Source organism: Erpetoichthys calabaricus, chromosome 14 (genome assembly GCF_900747795.2).
Source record: "Erpetoichthys calabaricus chromosome 14, fErpCal1.3, whole genome shotgun sequence".
Lineage (NCBI taxonomy): Eukaryota > Metazoa > Chordata > Cladistia > Polypteriformes > Polypteridae > Erpetoichthys > Erpetoichthys calabaricus.
In genome coordinates this window covers 21,753,285-21,768,996 of record NC_041407.2, presented here as the reverse complement: position 1 = coordinate 21,768,996, position 15,712 = coordinate 21,753,285, and the positions used below count along the sequence as shown (strand labels likewise).

The 15,712-nt window shown below is 42.3% G+C and overlaps 2 protein-coding genes across 3 annotated transcripts in view; one reads left to right on the top strand and one right to left on the bottom strand.

The window, feature by feature from the left end:
* Positions 1-15,712, bottom strand: part of hlfb (HLF transcription factor, PAR bZIP family member b) — a 38,711-nt gene that overhangs the window by 5,325 nt on the left and 17,674 nt on the right. For both annotated transcript variants that reach the window (XM_028818685.2, XM_028818686.2), the window contains exon 3: positions 915-1,129. In XM_028818685.2, coding sequence (XP_028674518.1) covers positions 915-1,129 — 215 coding nt within the window. The remainder of the gene's footprint in view (positions 1-914; positions 1,130-15,712) is intronic.
* Positions 1-15,712, top strand: part of mmd (monocyte to macrophage differentiation-associated) — a 193,040-nt gene that overhangs the window by 167,264 nt on the left and 10,064 nt on the right. The window lies entirely within an intron of this gene.

Sequence of the window (15,712 nt, the reverse complement as noted above, 5' to 3'; positions counted from 1 at the left end):
AATTTAGCCCGTGTGAAAAGCCTTCAGATCGGCAATAACCTACCTTTCATTTCAGAATGGAAAGCACTCTGGGGTCACTGTATCCTGTATGGCTGCAGCACTACTTTAAATTGACGTAACCAGTTAATCCAATTGAGTGTCATGTGTGACTGGAGCCTATTTTGGCAACTAGGGTGCAATACAGGAAACAGCCAAAGATGTGGTGCCATTCCATTACACGCCACACCAACAACCATCCTGGGCTAATTTGGAATCGTTGATTAATCAAATCTGCAGGTCTTTGGGGATGTGGGAAGAAAACTCATTAACAAAAATAATACCCCGGTAAGGGATTTGAATGCTGGATACACAAGGAAACAGTTCTATCAACTAACTTGCTCATTTCCCTGAACTCCCTCAATAAACTATCAACCTGAGAAATGTGTTAAATATTCATTTATCCATCCATTATCAAGCAAACAACTGTACATAATCCAGTTCTAAGCCACAGCAGCCCGAATTGACACTGGCAGTTGTGGATACAAAGGAGGGAAAATCTATGGACAGGGAGCATGTTCACTAGCAGACACAGTCACACACCTACAGATGGGGGCCTACTAAAGTAATAACTACAGTATGTATATAGGATTGTCCATAAAAAAGTGTAATGTAAAATATTTGCAGTTAAACAGTAGCTGGGGAACTCCTATTCTGTGCATTTGCTTGTGCAGATGCATCTTTGCTGTCTCATAATGTAAGAGTTCACTGGAACAATTTGAAATTACAAATACACTCATGCTACCACTGTTTTTGTGATACACATGGCTAGCAAAACCATCCCACTTTACAAAATCCTGTCATCATGACTAACTGAAGATCCTAGTTTAGAACTGCCATCTGTGTGGATCACCTCTTGAAAACCAGCTCCAAATTACCTTCATATCATCGGGAATGAAGACCTTGCGTGCTTTTTTGATCATGGGCTGCGGTTTCAGCTCCTCCTCAGAGAATTTGCGTTTGCGGGGGTCAAAAATCTCTTGCCCTGGGATGCTTGAAAGAGCTAGATCAGCTGGGTCCGGCTCGTAGCTCACTGGAACCTGAATGGAATCTGGGTCAATGGGGCTTGGAGTGTTGCGGGAGGATGACAATACTGTGGAAACAAATAAAAAAACAATACAAAATGTTGAAGTTTTGGTATTGGAGTAGTGCGTGGCAACACAGGGCATTTCTGGCAACAGCTGTTTGGTGGAGTAGGCAATGCCAGTATGACAATATGAAATCTGAACTACACTCCTGTAATATTTCAGTAGATAAGCAAGAATGCATGTCCCTCCCTCCTGCGTGCGAGGCAGTGCTGTGACTCACAGGGCTTTCACATACACACCACACCCTTTTCAAGTGTTTTCACTAAAAACATTTATTATCTGGTGAGGAAATCCTCTTGGTGACAAAAATACTTGTACATTACCAGCAGTTATTAACTATTATAAGGAAAGCCCTCGGCTAAAAAGCCCTTAAAATGACATATAATCATCTTCCGAGGTAGAACCTATCCATCTCCTAAAGTGGTTCTGCAGATGCATCTGCTGTCAGGAAACATGGGACTTGACCGCTGCAGAGGCCAGGGTTTGGTAATGGATCTCATCTCTAAGTCAGGGGATTCCATGTGGCTTACAGACGAGCCCACATTTACTCACTGCTGTGATTAAATAACGTGAAGGTAATGTCCAAGGAATGGTAGTCCACATTGTGTACAGTTTCCATGCATTTTAACTAGTGGGTGTGTGCATCGGAAAGGCTCACCAGTTGACAGTTCAGCCTCGTTGCTCTATTGACCTTTATTCAATCTGTCTGTGCAGAAACTTTCAAAAGTTGTACATCTTAATTTAACTGGTAAAACTGGTCTCACATTAGTTCTATGTAACAGACTGACAACTTGCTCCAGTTCTCTGAAACTTTCTAAAGAAAAAAATAGTTCACATTTAGAAAATGGATGGAGGGTTGAAATTATTCACTTTCATGTTAAGATAATCATTACGTTTTGCCTGACATTTTTCTACAAAGCCATAAAGGCTTCATATTAGACAAGTCTTTGCCTTAGATTAAGCAACTGTGGCTACTGGACTGGGTCTGTATATCCTCCAATAGAAAGTACATGAAGTAACACCGATTAACCATTAGGGGGCACACTCAGCCAGCCTTTAACAGGGACACGCTCTCTTCCTCATGCTATTAAATCAGCCGGCATAAAAGAATAAATACATTTCACACTGACAGCTAAAAATATTCAAAAATGGAACTCGTTTTCTGTAGTGCATAAAGCCGAAAAATGTGAAAGCGAGAAAAACGCAAATAGGAATTGGCTTGCTAAGAGCAACACATTTGTGAATTGATTGACTGGGACAGACTGACAAGTAGAGTGCTGAGAGGGGTGCAGGTCACTTTCTGTTCAGTAATTATTTTCAGCTTTGGAACTTCCCACAGAGGCCCTTCAGGGATCCTGCTGGGCAAACTGTCGAGTAAATACTCTTGTTTTGAGCCTTTAATGCTATGTGATTATGGCATCTGATCAGCTGAAGGTGGTGATGGGACATATGTTTACGGGTCACACTTTGGCCAACTCTTTTCAATCCAACCACAGTTTTATGACCTGCTCTTCAGATGTTTTCCCACTCATGTTGGTATCAGAGCTGTTAAACTGTAAGAGACAGACAGCCTCACTCACCCTGTACCCACAATTTATAAATTTTATTCTCCTGCACCCACAATTTATAAATGTTTTCTCTATTTAAACCTCTCGTTGCAACAGAATCATATGACATTACTGCATATATAAATATATACAATACTCACATTTTCATGTCTAACAAGTACTCCTAACTGGAAATAATTTCCTTATGTGATGACCAAAGTGTTAAGTCTCTTAATAACAATGGTTAGAACACCACATGCTCATTTAGCTGGGTGAGGCTAACCTCTCAGATTTGAAAAGCTCATGACTTTTTGATTACAGCAAGAGCTGTCACATAAGGGCATGTCAAAGCAGACACCTTCAAAATTTCAGTGTCATTATCCATCTCGGTTCCTCCTTTTCCTTTGATCCATCTACGCTGAACCCTCCAGCGCACACCCTTTTCAACTTGATGTGCATTACTCTGCTTGCTTCAACCTCCCTCTGCCCACACAGGGTTAATCACAAAACCTGCCCAGTCTGTGTTGGCTAAACTAGAGCAACTTTCACCGAAGTACGCAGGGCCCACTGCAAACCAGTCCCAGAAGTCCCCACCTCAGGCTCCACGAGAGGGCAAAATCCCTTGACTGGAACTTGCTCTTCCAAGTAGGGTGCTGAGATGAGCACTTTTGTCAGTTACTTGGTCTAGTTCACACTCGTCTAGTTTTATCTGTCCCAACAGCTTCTTCAAGTCAACAGTATGGTCTTAAAAAGGCCCGATATTCCTTGATTTCTTGGTACTTTGTTTAAAGCAGGTTTCTTTAAACATCTCTCTGAACACACAATCAGTTAATGTAAAGATATCCTCTGTGTCACTAACCTTCAATGCAAAATGGTCGTTAAGACAAAGAGCAGAGTAGTTCTGAAATAAAGATACTGTAATTGAGCAACACAACATATTGTGTTTGACTGATAAAAACAAATCAGGGTTTAATATGGCCGCATTTCACCAGAGTGCGATACACTGGAATTACTACTTAAAGGTGAAATCCAGGCAGATACAGGTCAAGTGAATGAATGTACTACACAGAAAACACAAATACAAAGGATGATAGTCAATGTACGTTTCACTGTTATTAGGGAAAAACTTTCACATATGTGCGAGTGTCTTACACCAGCAAGAGTGAGTTACAATAGTAGCGCTGAATAAATGAAGAGTGCGAGCGTCTTAAATGAAGAGCACTGACACACAAGAACACGAGCAGCACTGACTCAACAGGGAATACTAGGAGAAACTGTATTACACAAACATACAAAGTAAATAAGTAAGCATAACACTGATATGAATCGACTGACTGACTGAATAATGGCGGATCATGCAGATGTGGTGCACTCACAGTACTGATTGTGTTAGATTTAATGACAGGTTCACAAACAGATGTCATTTCTGTGTCTGACATTTGATATTTATGGAGATGCCAATTCATACAAATTCATTTTGCAGTCCAAGATTATAGACCACACCAGCTGTAAAGGAAATGATATTTTATTTACACAATACCTAATACGCTGATGGGAAATTCAACTTCTGTTAGCTGCCTTACCTTCATGTACTGAACTACGAGAACATAAATCATAAAGTCGTGGGGCTGCTAGTGAGGTCAGACTTGGGAAGTTAGAAATGATGCCAGAAGACACACTCTCACTCTCGATTTGGTTTTATGTGTGGATACCCTGAATGATGTCCTTACCACGGTACGCCATTACATTCAGTTGTGTTGACTGACGGCAGCTTTGTCCACAGTCAGTTGCTCTGAACCTTCAGTTGAGGGGGTGTTTTCTAACCAATGTGCATGTTAATCTCATCCTAAATTTACACCCTCTGAATGGACTGACACCTGTCTGAAATAAAGGCTTTAATCGTTTAATCTTCATAGATCTAAAAACAATACTGCCATTTGATACTAGGATAATGCGAATGAGAAGCAGCAGCAGCTGACTCATGCATTTCAGACATTGTGAAAAGACGTTTTATTACCTATATTTGTGAGTTTATCACAGGCTGCAGGCAGGTACAGTGGTCTCTCATCTAAAGAGTGGGACAAGTGAAAGCATGTTTTTAGATTCCAAGTGCTCGTGCCTTATCACCTACCCTCTACAACTAGCACCTCTTTGCAGAACAGGCGGGAATGCATTTTGTGGATTGGTGCCCTAATAGAGCACTGTATGAAATGCAGCTTAAAACTTTTCAGGGAGAAGATGAATCCTATGTCCAAAATCTGCGCTACCTGTGGCGTCTGAGAAAGGCCTAGAAAATTGGGGACTTTACGAATTTTTCTTCCAAACTGCTCATTGTTGTGCCCCTCATAGCACATACAAGAGAATACATGCTGCATACATTAAAGTGCCTCCCGGTTTACCATTATCATTTTAGTAGGCACATCCCTGCCATATTTCTCACTGAGTCTTACACCAGCACTTTTGAAAATACAAGAAACATCGATTCCTTCCAAATCTGTACATGCCGGCCAGGGACAGTGGTGGTTCTGATACGAGCAACAGTCAGCCATTCTAAGTAGGACTAGGGCCCCAAATGTGGCTGCACTTAATTGGGTAAGACACATAACTTTGTGAGGAAGCTGAGTAAATGGCACAGATGGTATACAACTCTGTTTTTGGTATACAGTATTTATAAGAGATGCTTGTGAACTTCAACACAAATAACAGTGTATGGTGCTAATGTAGAACCCTGGCATGGTGGTTTGCTGTAGCACATTTATATAAAATGGTAATTAGAAAAATCAGTCCAGTCACAGTTGTCATGTTAAACCTTTAGTTTTTAACTACATATTCTGATAGCGGAGCACACACTGTCCATCTACTGTGCTGTGTGCTCATCTGGGCAATCAACGTTTTACATGAGTGGCACAGAGTTTTCAAAATTACAGCATATGCTAAGCCTGCCTGGGTATTGTACACTTCCAAAAGGGAACCTAATGCATACAATTCTTACTGAGCTGCATCAGTTAAGTCAATCCCAGTCGTGGAAGTGTATCTACTGTACACACTGAGGTAAAGCATCCCGCTAGCGCAACTTGTAGCGGGGCTACTTCAATTTGAAACTACAACTCCCAGCAGTCCCTGCAGTGGCTCTGATTGGTCTTCTGCTGAGGGTGCAGGGGCTGTTGGGATCAAAGGATGTCAGCACGGCTTTTAAAAAGGGGGCCAGTGACCAAAAGAAAAAAAAAAGTTTTTTTGTAATTTGTGTTTCAAGTTCCTGTCTCTCTGTCTGCCTTCTGTTGGGTTACCTGTACTTATTCGTTGTGTCCTCGATCGTTTTGTGGTTGGGGTCTGGATTGTCTGCCGCCTGCCTGTGTACATGAGGACTGTAAGTGGATTCATGGCCATCCAGCGAGGAAAGGAGCACTCCTGAACCTGCCCACCCATCTTCACCATTTCAGGAATTACCGGTAGGAATGTCTTTACATTCCCATTCAATGTGTGGATCTCCGGACTATCTATTCCCATCATTACATTTCATCTGTTGCTGTTTTTCATGGACTTTACTGTATGCGTTTTGTTTGTGCTTTGTGTATTTAATGTATAGTCGCGGTAAGGGGAACAGGGGTGGTATCATTGTTTTCATTACATTCTTTATTTGCTGTTTGATTACCACTTTGCTTTGTTTTTGTCTCTTTTTGTGAGTGCGTGCAGGTCAGGCCAAGGCTGGGTGCGTCCCTGGAATCTCCACCATAAAAATAAATAAATCACCGTCTTCTGGATGGTGTGAATCTTAGTGGCACCGCTACAAACTATTGATGCAGAGTTATGATGGCCTCTTTTTGGGCTACTGAATAAGAAGTGCAGGTAAAGGAAGGCTCTATCCCATTGTTGCATCAGACTGAACTGCAATGTAGAGTCTATGCCTTGTCTGTCACTTGTACCCACTGGGTATAGGGAAGCCGGGACACATTTTTGTCAACAACAATAAAGATCTCTACATCTCTGTTCAGTTGGCAGTAACTGGCAGGCCGATCATCTTACCCAAGTCAGAGCACAAAAATCTAATTTTACTTCCGTCTTCTCTCAGAAAATCCCCATGGCCATTAAGCAGCAAGTTCACAATAAAGATTAATTTTATTCATATTTCTTGGCACAACATCCCACAGAAATAAATGGACTGACAAATGGATTCTGCTGGGGCAGCAAGTAACTCTTATGTACTCATCATGTATGCTCTTTCAGCAGCACCATGCTCTTTGTCTTTAAAGACCCAAAAGACTGAAGTCTTTCAAATCATTTGTACAGCAATAAACTACAGCTAAAACTCAGACCCGCAAGCAGCCACACATTTTCCACTGCCAAGTGTCAATAGATGCCAACAGGCCAAACTGGCCTGACGCAGCCCGAAACAAGTGAATGAGAACCTGGTGGCCTGGGTTTAAATATTACAGAACAATGCCTTCTTGTGAATGGTACGGCATGTCACAGAAACTCCAACAAGCAAGATCTGAAAAACACTTTCAACCAACGGTAACGTGGTGCTCATTTTGAAGCTGTGCTCCCTGCAGAGGAACACTCAGGGTACATTGCATTGATTGATTTAGCTGATTCATTTATCCCAAATGACTATCAAATCAAAATGTTATGACTGTTTACACTGTATCTTCTACAAGCAGGGAGTCCTGGAAGCTTATATAATTCACTCAAGGTGATGGAGTGTGTTAAGAGATAGGAGCTGAGCAGGCAACTTCTTGATGGCCATCCAATACCTTATGCACTATAGGGGCACACTGCCTTCCATCTCTATATATATAAAAAAATCCAACATCTGTCTGTCTGTCTGTTCGCTTTTCACGTGAGAACTACTTAACGGATTTAGATCCTTTTTTTTTATAATTTGCTTGAACATTCCGGTTGATTTTGCAACTTCTCTTATGGCGCTAAGTATCATAGTTTGCTTGTAGGAGCGATAGATTTGCGCTAATCTAAGACATGGGCTGCGGGCAGAGGGGAAGGGGAAGCGTGACGTCAGGAGTGAGGAGCTGGGCAGGGCCCTCCTCACTGTCCTGTTTCACTACACCTTCAGGCAGAGCTGCAGGGGGCGGCTTGTATTTAATAAGTACAGCTTGTTCTGTGCATTAATTGGATTTAGTGTACAGTAATCCCTCCTCCATCGCGGGGGTTGCGTTCCAGAGCCACCCGCGAAATAAGAAAATCCGCGAAGTAGAAACCATATGTTTATATAGTTATTTTTATATTGTCATGCTTGGGTCACAGATTTGCGCAGAAACACAGGAGGTTGTAGAGAGACAGGAACGTTATTCAAACACTGCAAACAAACATTTGTCTCTTTTTCAAAAGTTTAAACTGTGCTCCATGGCAAGACAGAGATGACAGTTCCATCTCACAATTAAAAGAATGCAAACATATCTTCCTCTTCAAAGGAGTGCGTGTCAGGAGTACAGGCTGTCACAGAGATAGAGAAAAGCAAACAAATCAATAGGGCTGCTTTTAAGTATGCGAAGCACCGCGGCACAAAGCTGTTGAAGGCGGCAGCTCACACCCCCTCCGTCAGGAGCAGACAAAGAGAGAGAGAGACAGAGTTTGTTTTTCAATCAAAAATCAATACGTGCCCTTCGAGCTTTTAAGTATGCGAAGCACCGTGCAGCATGTCGTTTCAGGAAGCAGCTGCATAAAAGATAGCAACGTGAAGATAATCTTTCAGCATTTTTAGACGAGCGTCCGTATCGTCTAGGTGTGCGAACAGCCCCCCTGCTCACACCCCCTACGTCAGGATCAGAGAAAGTCAGTGCAAGAGAGACAGAGAAAAGTAAGCCGGGTAGCTTCTCAGCCATCTGCCAATAGCGTCCCTTATATGAAATCAACTGGGCAAACCAACTGAGGAAGCATGTACCAGAAATTAAAAGACCCATTGTCCGCAGAAACCCGCGAAGCAGCGAAAAATCCACGATATATATTTAAATATGCTTACATATAAAATCCGCGATGGAGTGAAGCCGCGAAAGGCGAAGCGCGACATAGCGAGGGATTACTGTATCTCAGTTTGGAAATGGGACTGTGGTCAAACTTCAATGACTGCAGTGCTTGGATGTGTTTATATAAGGGTATCTCTGAGTACTCCATTCATATCCCAAAGATTTGTGTGGTCGGTGGACTGCTCTTTTCCCAGTGTGTGTGCGTTTGGTATGTATATGTGAGCTTTGACTGCATGTTACTGCTACCCTACTTATGGGTTAACTCCTGCCCCCAGTTTGCTGCTGAAGGCACTGACTACAGTTCCCTGTGACCCTGAACTGAAAAAGTACATAAAAAGATTATCAGATGTTTATAATGTTAACTGTCAACTTTGTTAGATATTTTCCTGTTCTTTTTTGTATTCTTTAATGTTAATTCTAGATTGAGTTTGAAGTAATTTGTTGTATAAATTCTACAAATTATATTTGCTTGACTGCATACTATGTTACCTTCTTGAAATAAAGTTATTAAGAAAATATATAATGCTAACTGTGTGTTTGTGCTACTGTTTTAATATAATGCTGCTTTTAAACTGAGAGGGCAGGCACTAAGCAGATTTCAGCTATACCAAGGCCCTTAACCTGCATCCAGTCTTGCAAGTAGGCCCTCCAACCGGCAGGGAAAAACCTGGGGGTTGGTGGCAGGATTGGCACTCTAGCCACATAAACTCACACTGGTTCCATTCCATCTGAACTAGTGTGGTGCTGAGGTGTCACCTGTTGCATGGGTGTGCTTGGTTCCTAATCTGGGATCCTGAGGTGGTTTATCATGTGGTGGTTGCGGCAATGCGCTGTATCAGCCAATGCCCCTAAACTCTCTCCCTCTCTCTCTCTTCTGCATATGCCAAAATAAACCTGGAACTTGACATAATTTCTTATTAGGTCATTTTGAAATTGTTGTAGGTTATTCTAATGGCACACAGGCATGATGGAAATCACTACTGCCTCAGCTGTCTAGCCTCATTTGCTTCAAATTCCTCACCTTTTTACTGACTGTGCTCCGTTTGAACATTCTCCCCATGTCGATGTGGATTATTCTCTAGGTGCTCCAGCTTTTCTCTCATATCCCAAAAACATAAGTGTAAGTGTTCCCCAATTAAGCATGGGTATTTGCATGGCTGAATGGCTGCTGCTCTGGGCCTGATGCTGCCAGTGTCTGCCCCACCCGCAAACCTGAGTTAGATCAACTCTTTCAGGGCGGTTGTCGACTTTCGTCGAAATTCAGGAATGGAGGACGATAATCAGCTGTACACTGTGACAAAACTCGCCGTTATGTTTTAATTCAACTCTCTTTAATGTTAGCTTTGTTCATTTGACCAAGATTTCCTGCGCGTGAATGAGTAGCGAAGGGCAAACACCCCCTCAAATGACGTCAACATCCGGCGAAAGAGCAAAGCGAATGCGCAAAACAAAATACTCTGTGGACGACATTTTGCGTATCATATCACTGAGTCGGACTCTGAGTTGTCAGATTTTGATGTAAGTAATCTGGAGATCGGAAACGAAAGTGAAGGGACCAACGTCAGCTGATCGTGGTGCTGCACATGTCTGTGTAGCTAATGGGCCTACGCTAACGTTCACCTGGAAGGACGGCCTCTTACGATGACAAGCAGTACAAACTAGATTGCGTCACACTGTGACCACTACTGCTGCGCGAAGACAGCCAGGCAGCCGGCCCATCACGTACTCCTGCTGGTCACTGAGTTGCCAAATGGGCGCTGACAGCAGCCACGGCATGCAGCAAAGGACGTTTTATATTGATTTCTGTGTGAAACCATTGCTTTGTGTGCTTTTCAGAAAACTGGAAAAATATTCAGCTCTCAAATTGTTAAGCATGTGTGTGCCCTGCCCAGGATTTCAGGGATTGCAGGAGCCTTGTGCCTTGTGTTGGCTGGGATTGGCTCCAGCAGACCCCCGTGACCCTGTGTTAGGATATAGCGGGCTGGATAATGGATGGATAGATGGAAGTCTGAGAATGTTGTGGGATCTGTGTTCTTACACTAAAACAGGCCCAGTATCTGCTGAACGACTATAACTATTCTAATTGAAACAATGAGCAACCCGAGGCCGTAAAGATCTGCAAGTTCAAGTCAGACAAAGTAGCCCAGTTCTCGCCCAGGCACTCATTAATGTTTCAGGTTTTCAGTGCTGTAAGGCTTGTGTCTATCACGAAACATTTCCAATGGGATGCTGTAGGTTACTGTACACAATCAGCAAGGCTTCTATCTCATTTCACACCATGGAGCAGCACTTTCCAAAATAAAACGACAAAACACTGACTTGAGATTTCAATTGTTCACCAACAAGTTATAAACTGTGGAGAACAAGATTATAAATTGAGTAATTTTTAACATTCTCACAAGACACCCATTGGTTAGCGTGTGGTTTACCACAAAAAGATGTGAAATTTTACTCCTGGCTTAAACTAAACACATGAGAGTTTTTTCCGCTATTGAGCAAAGAAGCCATACTGTAGCCTGTGTTTCTGCAAATGCCATTTGACTATTGCAGAGTTACAAAAAAAAAAACAACAACTAAATAGAGCAACCTAGCTTCATATTTGTGGCCATGCTGATTATAAGTGGGTTGAGGGTCAACATTTCTGGAATGCAACCGTGCTGGTACAGCGACACATGGCGCCTCCTTAAAGAGCGCCACACAGATGTCTCTCTCTTATGAATCAGGTGCATTTGTAGTTTACTGTTATAAACGTCTATTTTGACACTGCTGCCTGTGTACTTTTTACATGCATATCTGCTTTGTAACAAATATCTGTATATCTTGTGTTAACTGCATGGTGCTGTCAAACAGGCAGCTCTCAACACAATGAAGGCCATTGACAGACATGCAGCCTTCACAAATATCACAAAGTGTACTCTGTCAAGAGGTAACCCACTGACAGTCTGGTACCTTGCAGATGTTAGGAAAGTACCAGATGCCAAGTTCCAGAAAACACCTATGTTATGATTGCCTGCTAGTGAATGTGGTGATTGACGGATATTCACAGTTCAAATAGTGACTACCTATTGTCGAAAACCTGGAAGCTCACTGGAGCGCAGGCTCCTGCAAAATAAATTTGCATGCTGCAATTATAAGTTCTTTGATCTAGGAGTATGAAAAGTTAAGAGAAATCTCAACTGTAGTTTCCAGAAAACGAAATGAAGGAGTCTGCATCCAAAATTGAGAATTAATATTATCAGAATTCAGCTGCTTTAAAACAGTCTCCGCCAAGCCAAAATATAATGTACAACTATTCATAAAGATTTCCATGTACTTTTCTCTGCATAATTCTACAAGCAAAGCCAGCCATAACACTGTTACCAGTCTTCTTCTTGGTTTTTTTTTTTTTTTAGTTACATTTTCACCACCTGTGTCATAACCTATGTGCTGTTCTGATCAAAAGTATGACCTCTGCATCATGGCAGAGGAAAACAAAAGTAGCCAGAAGCTGTACTCCGCTGTGCTGACCTCTAACTGGCACAAAGCATTCTGGCTCAACACAGTGCAACAGTGGAAAAAGGACATCGATTGCCAATGGCTTACCACATAACCCAGAGCAAATACATTCCCTTGCCAGTTGTGTGTGTACAATGTGTAACTTGTAAGTAGTGTGCATGGAAAGCACTTTGATACAGTATTCACTGTGAAATAGGCTCTGTAAAATTAAGATTAATAAGAGCCATAACACCACTGCATAAGGCCACCTTTGTTTTTTTTTTGTTTGAAACTCAAATGAAAGAAGAATCCTTTCAAATGACTTAATCAGCTGCACTGCAGCAAAGTTCAAAACAAGCCTTGTCACAAAGTACAGCAGATACACTATAGGATAACAGAAGATGGCATATCTTTGGTGGTGAGGTGGCTACCTCCCTATGCTCGGACCACAATCCAGCTTTGTCACTGAGGTGTCTGTCTTTTGGAGTTACTACGTACGTTCTCCCTGTATGTATGTCTTTGTTCTTCCTCATGAGGTCCTCTTCCTTTCATTCCTGTGTGAGAGCTTGCATTGAATCCAGCACTGGCTTCAAAGCCATCTTTTCTACTGTCAGCTTTTTATCCATTCTATTAGTTTGATTCCTTCATGATAGGGTTGCATGGAGTTGCAGCCTATTCTGGTAATATCAGGCACAAAACAAATAAAAGGTAAAGTATCAGTTCCAGTTAGAGGAAATAGCCCAAAAGTTGATAGAAATCTATGTATTGTAGCTAATACTTGTATGCAAAATTTGGTGGACCTACGTGAAAGTGTACTCAAGTTTTTGTGTTTACATACTGTGGCAGAAGGGACACCTCCACGCTGGGAGGACCGGGGGAGCCAGCCTATCCAGATGGCAGTCCCCCTGGGTTGCAGCAGTGCCTAGGATTCCTGCAGGGCTTTATGGGAGTTGGAGTTGGGTGCAGCCCTGTTGGGATCTGGGGACGCCGCCAGGGGGTGCTGTAGCTGCTGCTGAGCCCTACAGAGCAGCTCTTCCGCCACACCCGGAAGTGCTGCCGGAAATAGGTAATGAAGGTCCTGGAGCACTTCAGGGCGCATTATAAAAGGAGCCAGCAGGCACTACTCGGGGAGCCGGAGTCAGGAGGAGGGAGACGAAGCTTGCCGAGGAGGAATGGAGGAGAAAGAGTAAAGAGATGAAGAAATTGTGTGCTACTGTGCTTGTGGGACTGTGTTGTACCAGTGGGGAACGGGGAAGGCGTTGCGCACAGGCGAAGAAAAGAAATAAAAACATTCATTTGTTTATCAGTGTGCCTCCTGCATCTGTCTGTGTCAGGTTGAGGGCTGGTATAGCGTCATTGTCACAATACACAGGCAGACACACAGACATAATTCCAAAAATGGTGATTTTGGAATCAGGGAGATCTAAAACGTCGAGCTTCATCAAAATCTCAAAATGGAATTTTTGGAGGATTCCAATACTTTACCTACCCTACATTGAATTCTAGCCCATCACAGGCCATGCTCACTGATACAGACACCTATATACGCCTAAAATGTCTTTGTGTCTGTGTGAGAAAACTGGAGACAACACACACACGTACTACAAATGGGGAAGGCCATGAACTGAACCTTGAACCACAGAACTACAAGGCAGCAGCAGCATTTAATGAGTGATATTTTGTTGGCCATTCCAGCCTTTTGTAATCCTGAGAAACTAAAATCAAACATCAATGCCTGGATCGGTCATCAATATGTAAATGCTAGCACAAAAAGCCCCCTTTTCCCATCTACCCAACCGCCCGATTGCCAGAAGGTGCTTACAGGCGTTTCTTGACCTTGCAGCAAAAGGTTTCCTCACATCCATGGCATTAGGCCTAACCAGCAAATACTCATTCTACTGATCCAAGAGTGAACTGCTCTGGTTATGAAAAGCAAAAATATGTGGCAGCACACATTATTGAAATTACCATTCTGTGACAGATTCAAGCTGTGTATCAAAACACTACCCCAACTTGAAAATAAAAATGGTGGGGTTTGGCACCTAAAACTGAGTCAGTCATATCTTGTATTTTTTTTTCTCTGTTTCATTCCTACCTCCTCAATGAAACCACACAGATTCTGTGCCAAACAACTCAAATGTTGAGGAAGGGAGTTTGCAGAGATCCAACCCACATTCCTACAATCTCCGTCAATGCAAATATTCTGCCAAACTGTCTGCTGTTTTTTGGAGGCACGGCAGGTCAGGTTGGATCGGGCCCAAAACCCTGTATGAAAGTCAACATACTGTACAAATGTGACTAGCAGAGGAAAACAGAGCTACAAACAAACATTAACAAAGAAGTAGAAAAAAAAGAACTTCTCACTACACTGCCAGATACCAACTTTTTAATTATAAACCTTTGAGCAACTTTTTAATTTGGTAGGGGAGAGGTGTCAAGCAATGAAAATGCATTTGCTGGTATTTTTGGACGTTCTGCCAAGTCCAGCCGTCTGTTTTCATTTGATATACGAGCTGCGGTACAAGTCCAGACTCCTCTACTTCAGATTTTTTTTGGCTCACATCCACTCAGTATCAAGGCTGCGAAGAAGCAGGCATGCAAGACAAACAATAGCTATCTTTTAAATTAATTTATTTTTTTTTCATATTGTTTGCACATAGGTTAACTTTCCTCTACCTCCCCCGTAGCTGAGAAAACCAATGTTATACATTTCACACAGATGAACGCATGTATACGCATATTGGCTTGTTTTCCAGATTTTTCAGGGAGAAAAAAAATTGTTTAGATTAACTAGCCTGACGTGAGGCAGAAATTGACAGGGTCCCAGAGGAAACCCATGCTTGAACACATGGTGTGAATGAAAGCAAGCAGAAGATAGAAGAATCTAAACATACCTCTTCCAGCATGTCAATACATGTGACCTATAGACACATATGCACACCGCAGACGGCCCACATTTTCTTGTTGTCTTTTCAGTTTTTCCCTTGCAGCTTGAAGTGTGGTGACACATTAATTTTCTGCTCAAACTTCATCAGCATAAGCAGCAAGTCTTTTAATAACACTTCGGCTAGTAGGGTGTGGTGATACTATTGCATGCAGTGGTATCACAACTGTTTTTCAGGTTACTGTTCTGACCCTAAGAACTGATCCTGCTTAATATCAACTATATGCAGCAGTCCAAAATGGCCACTTCAAGAACTGATCAAGTTTATATTTGATTAGACTCTGCTTGTTTGCAGTGTGGCTACAGATTTAGACAATCCTTCAGTTCAGTGCCCAGCACTGTGCGTAACCAAAATGATAGTAGTGCTCCTGTTTGTGCTGCAATTGGTAAAAAAACATTAACAGTGTACATACCTCTGGGTAATATTACATAAGATTACATAAAATAAGTCAGTGTGGCCAAATAATAAACGACAAGCACAATTCTGACCATTCAGTTGCCATCATCGCCACCCTAGACGAGTCACTATGACCTGCCACTCCTCAACTGCAGAAATATAGGAAATCCTACACTTGGAAAAACACCTTGAAAAGTGATACATTAAAAAACAAAAAAAGCAAGGGGAACATTCTAGATCCAAAGGTA